We start from the raw sequence: 9781 nt of genomic DNA, 5'->3' as shown, positions 1-9781 counted from the left end.
CCTCCATTGGTTAATAAATTTGATTTCCATTGATGATTTTTGTGTGATTTTGTTGTCAGCACATTCAACTTTGTACAGAACAAAGTATTCAATGAAAATATTTCATCCATTCAGATCTATGATGTGTTATTTGAGTGTTCCCTTTATTTTTTTGAGCAGTGTATATAAATTAGTATAAATACCCGGAAGTTTGCCACCGCGTGAAGCAATAACCATGGCAACGTCCTTGTTTCAAGCAGCATAAGTATTTATAATACTAATTATATATTTTATTTAAAAGGTGCTTTGAGGGCACATAATGTCACCTTACAAAAATAAAAATGTATTTTAAAGAAAATAAAAATCCAAATTAAGATCATGCAAATGCCTGCTTGAACAGTAGCGCCTTCAGGCGGGATTTAAAGACAGCGTGTCAGAGTCCTTTGAGTGGGGAAAGTGGACGTTTATTCTAAATAGTAGAATGATAATCCTGTGCATGAATTGTACATTTACAGAATAAAGATGCTTTATGTCCATAAGGCGCATTCACAAAGCGAGCGGCTCGACTGAAGGATGACTGCAGCTGGACCGGTACCGGTACCGCACGGCTCTCAAGTTTTGCTCTGAAATCCAGGATGATCAGTCTGAGCAGTCTCAACACTCATAAACCATCAGCAACATTTCCCAGCAGATCAATATGATCTCTGATCAATCGCTCCCTCTGAATCCTTTTATTGGTGATGTTCTCCATCAGAGCTAAAGCGCTCCTCAATTACGCGGCTCACCTTATATACGTGGGGTTGTCTACACACCTTGATCACCTTCAAAATCAAACCTGTTTATTTTGACTCAGCAGGTTTGAGATAATCTGCTTATTAAACCCTGTTTTCTTCTTTTAGTGAGAATGAAATTACCCGGCAGATGCATTCCATGCGCTTCGGCGCACAAATCGACGTTACATCTCTGAGACAAAAACTGAGGAAAAGCACTATTTTCAGTGAAAATAAAATAAAAAATATAACTTTTTCCATTTTCTTTATTTTGTATGCGTGTTAGGTTGTCTAAGGATAAATGCAGTTTTGTTTAATCGTTTACATTTAAACAAAATATTAAAATCATGAAAAACATCGGGTTTGATGCTTCTTGTTCTAAACACCGAATGTATTCAGACTTAAGTGTATTTAGGTGAATTTTGACACTTTCTAGTTTGATATTGTCCACAGAAAAAGTCTGCGTGGCTGCCGCACATTTTCACGCCAGCGAAAAAGTGTTGCGTATATTTACGCAAAAGTTGACGCAAAGTTAATTTTATACATGCCGACTTGTTCGTAAAATATGGCGCCGCACATTTTTCGTGCGCACGCTGCTTTATGCATGAGGCCCCTGATGTTCTCCCAGCTGAATCTTCCCTTTCCAACCATGTACAGATCTGTAGCAAGTTTCACCTCTGAAGTCAACTCATTTAATGGTTAGTCTTCTCAGTTCCAACCTGTTCATCATCTGACTGAATACAATATCAGCTTAGTTTTCATTTTGTCCAAATTGAAAGAATGTAAGCTTATCTGGAAATCAGGTTGTATAAAATTCAACTATCAGCCTACTGAGATTACTCTGAATGTGAACGATTTTTACTGAAAATGTGTTTAAAGCTGAAAAATGAGGCAGTCTAGTTTGATTAAAACGAGAGCGAGTAAAAATGATCTAACCTACAATGCCACTGATGGAAGCAATGGTCATCTAAAACAGGTTTGTTAACATAAGGCTCTGAGGTAGTGTGCATAATCCATTTTTATTCTATTACACATAGATAATTGTACATGCTTCAAAATGTAATAAAAGCAACTCTTAAATCTCCAGGAGATAAAACAAAGTCAGTTCTTTCCCACTTGTCCAAATTGATGGATGATGATTTTGTGGGTCTAATAAAATGTCTGCTGTGCTGCCACTGGTCACGTCTTCCTCACTTCTTCAGAACAGTCGAAAAACTGGAAAAAGAACAGCATAAAATAAACTAAAATACAGGGTTTTCAATCTCTGATTTTGCTCCTTGAATCTTAGATTAAGATGTTTGATGGGTGATGAAATCAAAGGGCAGCTAGAGGTGGGAAGACCAACAGGTTAGGCATCAGCTTACAACTTCATTAATGTTGTATAATGACACTCTTTTATTTAACTTTCAAAGATGAGCCTCAACATTTACACTCTAAAGCCAGAGAACATCTGTGATGCCAGGTGAGAAGAAATAAACATGTTCCTACGCTTTTAATCCTTAAAGATTCTTCAGGTTTTACTTTGTTGCCTTTCTGTTGATTGGGAAGGATTCAGAATGAAATGGGAAGTAGAAGTTGGAGGTATGAGAGTCAGATAGTTAAAGCAGAGTCTGGCAGTGAAACCTACCTGTTGAAGAATGTCTGATCTTGTAAATTCAGAACCAAACTGTCAGCATTAAGGTACACTTTGTTCTGAGATGAAGACACCTAGAAGCAGACACTCAACTTAGCATAATTCATCATCAGCAAAGCTCCTGAAAAGGCTGATTATACCAACCGTCTTAGCAATGTTCTGAGCTGCTCTGATTCTCCTCAGTTTCAGGTAACCAGGGTTCTTGGTCACAGCTTGGCCCAACTGAGAGAAACCAATTAGTTATTCAACATAAGCTCAAGTGTAATACAAGGTCAGAAACACACAAACACAGTAAAACTGACCTTTCACATACTGAGATGTAAACATGTCACTATTCTGAAAAAGAAGGTTGTTGAAAATGCCTTCAGGTAACATTACACTGAACTAATAAAGTCAAAGGCCAATTAAGTACTTAGAAGTCATAATATGTAACCTTTATAAAAAAAAATATTTTCTTGCATGTTTGTAAAAACTGCTATGTCATGACAGTATGAGATCCATAATCTGAGAGAGGGGGAGGGAAAAAAAGTAAAGCTCCTCCTCCACCTTGTTACTATTAGCATCTGCAATAGTAGATGCTAATACACCGCCTGCTCAAAAACAACCAATCAGAAACAAGAGGAAGTTTGTGCTGGTGTATGCGCTGCTAAATGTGCTACCAGCAGATAAACAGCTTACTATTCCAGAAAACTTTATCTGTCGTCATGTTAACTAGCCTGAGCATTGATGACAGGATCTGCTCTGGGGAACTGAGTGTGAGCAGACTGTACACAAACATGACTGACAGCGTTAAGGCCCTCCTCCTGACTGATTGGTTGTTTTTGACTAATAGTAACACTGGGAGGAGCTGGATTTTTCTCACTCATTATACAGTCAATACGGTGACAGAAGAAATATGTAAAACACTTTTTATTTATAATTATTTTTATGTTTTTTTATAACAGCAACTAAAGATGACTTGTGGATGTTGAGCGAACATTCATTGTTGGACTCCATATTAAAAACAAATGCAGCTGGATCTGCTTCAGTCCAAGTTCAGTTACCATTTTAGCAGCTTCTGCCTCCCCCTCCGCCTGGATGATCTTCTGTCTCTGGTCCTGTTTGGCTTTCTCTACGTAGAACTGTGCTCTTTGCGCCTCCTGCTGGGCTAAAAATGCACAAACAATACTTTATAAACTCTTCTTGGTAGTATCGTATTCAATGCCTGGTGTTCTCTTCCAGCAGATCTTAGGAATTGAAATCAAGTGCTCACTGCTCACTTAATCTGAATATTTTCATATTATGCTAAATCCAACAGTATTTATAACCCTGGCAGAATCAGAGTTTAAATCTAAGCTAATTTAAGTAAGTGGAGGATCAGTTATGAAAAAAATATGTTTTTATTTATACTTTTGTGAAAAAGACAAGGCAGATTAAAAATGTATAACATTACAGTTGGAAAAATCTTTATTGGCATTACATTTAAACTCTTGTATATCTAAGCAGCTTTCTTGGATAAAGAAAGGTTTTAAAAGATCTATGTTTAGTGATGCACTCCAAACCCTACAGGTTGGAAGGTCTCCATACCAAAACCCTCATCTTTAGCTCCCTGCACAGATTCAGGACTCAAGTTGGCCAAACTGGAAAAGAACTTTAAACCTAAATCTGAACAACTTTTGTCCTGATTGTATAGAAACACGCATCAGTGGCTTCATTTCTCTCCAGTGTCAGTAGAATGTTAGCCAACAGGTCCAGACTCACCAACTTGCTTGGCCTCCACAGCAGCAGTGTACTGGCTGCTGAAGCTCAGCTCTGTGATGGCCACATCATCCAGAATGATATTGAAATCCTTTGCTCTCTCAACAAGCTCTCTGCGCACCAGCAGGGAAACCTGGACACCAACAACAGTTTCAATTGGGCAGCAGAAAAAGCTAGGCCTGCACCAAAACCTGATCTGTTGATTCTAATTTTGGCCAATACCAATTTTTTTCCTGAAAAGTTACTAAATATAATGACAAAGGCACTAAACTAACAGTGCAGTGACTTGTTAACATGCAGACGTGACCTAGTCAGTCAGTCTGTCCTCTCACTGCAGAGTAAAGAAAACAGCAGACATTTGAGAATCAGGTCAGTTTTTCATGCAAGTATCAGCTGATCATCAGCTGATCACCGATCCCCCCAAAATGAAGGGAACCGGGCCGATTTGTCGGTGCTGCAATATGAAACAGCAGACAGCATGGGAGCCAGCAGCACCTGTGCTCTCTGTGTGATGAGCTGTGAAGCGTTGAACTTGGCCACTACAGATTTGAGGACTTCATTGACGATAGAAGGCAGAACTCTCTCGTCGTAGTCCTTCCCTAGTTGTTGGTACATTACAGGCAGGCTGGACGCCATGGGTCTGGACAACACCCGCACTCCAATATTCACCATCTGCAGATCTGCACAAACACAAATATCCATACATGTCATATTTCTACTGACATGAAAGAAAATCAGGAAACAGTAAAAGATATCCTAAATAATGGTGTTGAGGTTCATCTGCAGAAACCTTCCATGAACTTTATGGTTTAGATTTCTACAGCTTGACCTCAGAGAGACTGTTACTACCACAACACAATCCATGATGCGTAACGCTGCTTACTTTTTAATTTGCTACATGAATAAAGCTAAAATGTTACTGGACTGTGTGTGTATACAGAGGCAGAGTAGTGCTGAACTGTACTGACTGGAATCATTTCTAAATCAAATTCCACTAAACTATAACTCAGTTCTTACAGGAGACAACATCCATCCGTCCATGGATTTTATATTTATCAAACACTATAAAACATAATAAGCTCTTAATGTAGAACAAGTACAGCTTCTTTTCTAACAGTATGTTGTATTAAACTTTAGTAACAAAAGTCACAAGATTTCTACTTGGCTGAAGAACACAGAATGTAACTGAGCAGCAGTGTGTAGGTGTGTGTTCAGAGCTGATAACCTTTGCTTCCAGTCAGTGAGGAGATTTTGCGAGGTTTAGCTCTAATGTCATAGATGATTGGATACTGGAACCACGGGATCCTGCAGCATGGACATTAGAACGGTGCTGTTTGAAATCTGTCGCAGCAAACACCAACACTTCAACTAAACCATATAAAACTGTGTCATTAATGATGCATAACAATTGTAACAGTAAATTATTTAAAATACATTGCGTAAATTGTTTAAAATTGTAAATTATTTAAAATGAAGATAGAAATATCTAGGCCAGGGGTCCCCAAACTATGGCCCGCGGGCCGGATCCGAATCTTCGAAGCAATGCCTGTAAGTAGCAGCTTATACTTCAAAACAAGCCTTTATGTTAACATATGAGGAATTCATATGTTAAAGTTACTTTCCCTCAATGGAATATATACTAGGCAGTCCCAGTGACCGTTTCACTAACGGTTTTTGCCCATGTGCTTTCTGGGTAAAAATCCATCGAGAAACTAAACAATGAGTTCCAGGGGTGGGCAACTCCAGGCCTTGAGGGCTGGGCTCCTGCAACTTTTAGATGTACAACTCCTGGCAAAAAGTATGGAATCACCAGTCTTGGATAAGGACTCATTCAGACATTTCATGCTGTAAAACAAACTCGGATCAAAAATATGATTCAATAATAAGGTCATTCCAAAGTGCAACTTGTTGGCTTTCAGGAAGACTCAAAGAAATGAAGAGAAAACATTGTGGAAGACAGTGAATGATACTTTTATTGACCAAGCACAGGGAAATAAATATGGAGTCACACAATTCTGAGGAAAAAAGTGTGGAATCATAAAAAAACACAAACAAAAGACCATTTAAAATATATCACTAGTATTTAGTTGCACCACCTTTGGCTTTTATAATGGCTTTCAGTCTCTGAGGCATGGACTTGATGAGTGACAAACTGTATTCTGCATCAATTTGGTGCCAACTCTCTCTGATAGCAGTTGCCAGATCAGCGTTGCAGGTTGGAGCCTTCTTGTGGACCATTTTTTTTTCAATCTCCACCACAGGTTTTCAATTGGGTTGAGATCTGGACTATTTGCAGACCATGACATCGACTGAATGTGTCTTTCTCCAAGGAATGCCTTCACTGTTTTTGCCCTATAGCACGATGCATTGTCATCTTGGAAAATTATTTCATTTCCAAACATCTGTTCAATTGAAGGGATGAGAAAACTGACCAAAATGTCAATGTAAACTTGTGCATTGATAGAAGAATTAACCACAGTCATCTCCCCAGTGCCTTTGCCTGACATGCAGCCCCATATAATCAAGGACTGTGGAGATGTGGTTGTTTTCTTCAAGCAGGCCTCTTCATAAATCTCACTGGAACGGCACCAAACAAAAGTCCCAGCATCATCACCTTGTCCAATAAGAGATTCTTGACTCATCACTGAAGATAACTTTCATCCAGTCATCCACAGTCCATGACTGCCTCTCCTTAGCCCATTGCAGTCTTGTTCTTTTATGTTTAGGTATGAATGCTGGTTTTCAGTTAGCTTTCCTGTATTGAAATCCCATATCCTGTAGGCGATTTCTTACGGCTCAGTCACACACATTGACTCCAGCTTCCTCCCATTTATGCTTCATCTTAGTTGTATTTTTTTGGTTTTCAAGACAAATGGCTTTAAGTCGTTTGTCTTGATGCTTTGATGTCTTTCTTGGTCTACCAGTATACTTGGCTTTTGACAGCCATTCTATGCCATTTGTATTTGGTCCATATCTTGGATACAGCCGACTGTGAACAGCCCACATCTTTAGCAACCATGCATGAAGGGTTACCTTCTTCAAGAAGTTTCACAATCCTCTCTTTTGCTTCAAGGGACATTTCTCTTGTTGGAGCCATGGTTCTTGCCACTCCACTTCGTCCAGCAGCCCTCCAAGGAGTCATGAATGCAGGTGTTTTTAACTGCAGACTAACGGGCACATCTCATCTGGGGCAGGTGTCCATTTAGGGAAAGGAAATAGACTGGGTGTGTCCTTATTTTCTACCTCCAATTTGAGTGATTCCACACTTTTTTCCTCAGAATTGAGTGACTCCATATTTATTCCCCTGTGATTGGTCAATAAAAGTATCATTCAATGACTTCCACAATGTTTTCTCTTCATTTCTTTGAGTGTTCATGAAAGCCAACAAGTTGCACTTTGGAATGACCTTATTATTGAATCATGTTTTTGATCCGAGTTTGTTTTACAGCATGAAATGTCTGAATGAGTCCTTATCCAAGACTGGTGATTCCATACTTTATGCCAGGGGTTGAATCTCTACTTCAACACACCGGAGTCAAATAATGAGGTCATTAGCAGGACTCTGGAGAATCTGACTGCATTTAGGAGGTGATTCAGCTGTTTGATTGAAGTGTGTTGGATCAGGGAGACATCTAAGAGTTGCAAGACACCGGCCCTCCAGGACCAGGATTGCCCACCCCTGGTTCAGACACTTAATGATGGGTGGTTGGCCCTCCCAGCCAGCAGAGGGGGGCAGAGAGTACCTGAAATGAAGCCCCTCAGCCAGAATGGTGTCCATCTGCATCCCCCCAATCCTGTTGAAGATGATGGCTCTCTGGCCGCCCTCAACTGCTCGCTCGCGCGCGCGCGCACACACACACACACACACACACACACACACACACACACACAACAAGTTTCAGTTAACACACTGATGACAAAAAAAAAAAAAATCAGAACCTCAAAACTGTTTTGAGTTAATCCAACCCTGATTTTTATTCTTGTGGATCCTAACAGCTCAGAGTGAGATCTGCTCCTGTTAATTTTATCAAAACAAACAGCTGGAGGTGACACCATGGTGATAGAGGAGGTCCTGGTACTGTGGGCCAGGACCAAATCCTGCTGGAAAATTAGATTAGCATCTCCATCCAGCTGGTCAGCAAGAGCAGCATAAAGTTTTCTAAAATGCCCATGCCTATGAGAACAAGACTGGAAACATTAACATTTACATATCAAGGTAGAAATAAATTCCATTTTCTATGATATTCCAGGTGATGGGGAAGCTACTCTCAGCTTCCCCATCCAGTGTGATAGCATCTCTACACTGCTGGACAGGGGCCCAGAACAAGCAGTTCTGCTTGGACAGGTGCCCAAGCTAGGCCCCGACCTGGGCCATGGCTGTTAAGGCAGTGTACCTGTGTAGGTTGCTTCTTTAAGGCCATATACTAGGGCTCCAGCTCCCAGGAGCAGCTTCAGCCCCAGTCCTGCTCCTTTGCCCCCAGAGGAAGACATCCGGCCAGTCAGGTCCCTCAGGTGCTGAATGAAGCGCTGCAGTTTTGTATGAATAAAAGTGATGAGAACATGCTGATCATCAAGATGTTTAAATTAAGTTAAATTGATCATTTTATAAAAGTACCAGTCATAAGTTTCAAGATGTCAGCTAAGAGGAAAAATAACCTGGCAAAAGACATTTTAAAGTAAAACAACATATTAAAAAGATAATCTACAAGAAAGTGTGAGAGCAGTTCAGGCCGGATGTGTGTATGTGTAGGGTAGAGGTATGGGGGCTTTGCTTAAAGCTTTGGAACCAACAAACATTAAAATGAGTGAGTTAACTGGAAACCAGCCCGCGCACAGCAAGCTGAACACAGGAAGTGTTCCTCCGAACAGAGTCCTGAGGAGCACGGCGCCGTTTCCGCCTCCTGACCAAACCAAACTCATACCGCAGCTACAATGGAGGCTAACGCTAGCAAAAAGGCCGCTAGTCCAACATGCCGACCTGAGGCTCCTTTAATGGAGTGAACCTTTCCTCAATAAGCACCTCACCTCCGCTAATAACATATCAAGAAAAGGGACGACACACTGGTTGGGTCACCTTCATTTAAAGCACTTACATTCGGCTCCTTACTTCCCATGCTGCAGCTTGATGGTATAATATCCAAGGTCGAGACAGCAAAGCGAACATGAAGTTCTTCCTCTTAAAAAATCGCCACACTTTTCACTGTGCTGCCCCCCAACGATGTAGAAACGCAATAGCACTAGGGAACCGATGGAACAACCCATATACAACCACTGAGCCTGTGAAGCTGATCTGTAGGATCGAACGAAAAATAAACTTTATCTGGTGCGCACGATAAAGTTCATTTATTGTTTTTTTTCAATGTCTCTTTATGGGCTCCATGCATTGAAATTGTTTACTAATATAATACTTATCTTGACAGTAATTTGATGACTTACAGAAAAGTGTATCTTAGTAAGGGAACTGAGAATGAATTATGTGTTTCAATGTCTCCAAAACACCATCAATATCTCTGAAAGTAAAACTAAGAGGCTTTTTAATCATAATTTGGAATTCTAAATATTTGGCTTAAACATTAAAAATGATCTGGAAAACAAAAGGCAGAAGGTTTCAGCAGCTGTGGCTACTTTGAACTAACTGCTGCTACAATACAGCTGAAAGACG

General features: G+C 40.2%; 1 protein-coding gene across 1 annotated transcript; it reads right to left on the bottom strand.

Moving 5' to 3' along the window:
* Positions 1–1749: 1749 nt before the first annotated feature.
* LOC103464212 (prohibitin-2) lies at positions 1750–9321 on the bottom strand. Its single transcript, XM_008408165.1, has 10 exons — positions 9213–9321; positions 8514–8646; positions 7863–7947; positions 5345–5424; positions 4615–4799; positions 4123–4252; positions 3426–3529; positions 2527–2604; positions 2377–2456; positions 1750–1964 (listed from the first exon to the last, which is right to left on the bottom strand). The coding sequence occupies exons 1-10, from the start codon at positions 9231–9233 to the stop codon at positions 1940–1942; spliced, it is 921 nt and encodes a 306-aa protein (XP_008406387.1). The 5' UTR covers positions 9234–9321; the 3' UTR covers positions 1750–1939.
* Between the last annotated feature and the right edge of the window lie 460 nt (positions 9322–9781).

The sequence above is a fragment of the Poecilia reticulata genome, linkage group LG4, assembly GCF_000633615.1.
Source record: "Poecilia reticulata strain Guanapo linkage group LG4, Guppy_female_1.0+MT, whole genome shotgun sequence".
NCBI classification, from domain to species: domain Eukaryota; kingdom Metazoa; phylum Chordata; class Actinopteri; order Cyprinodontiformes; family Poeciliidae; genus Poecilia; species Poecilia reticulata.
This window is presented reverse-complemented; position numbering and strand designations above follow the sequence as displayed.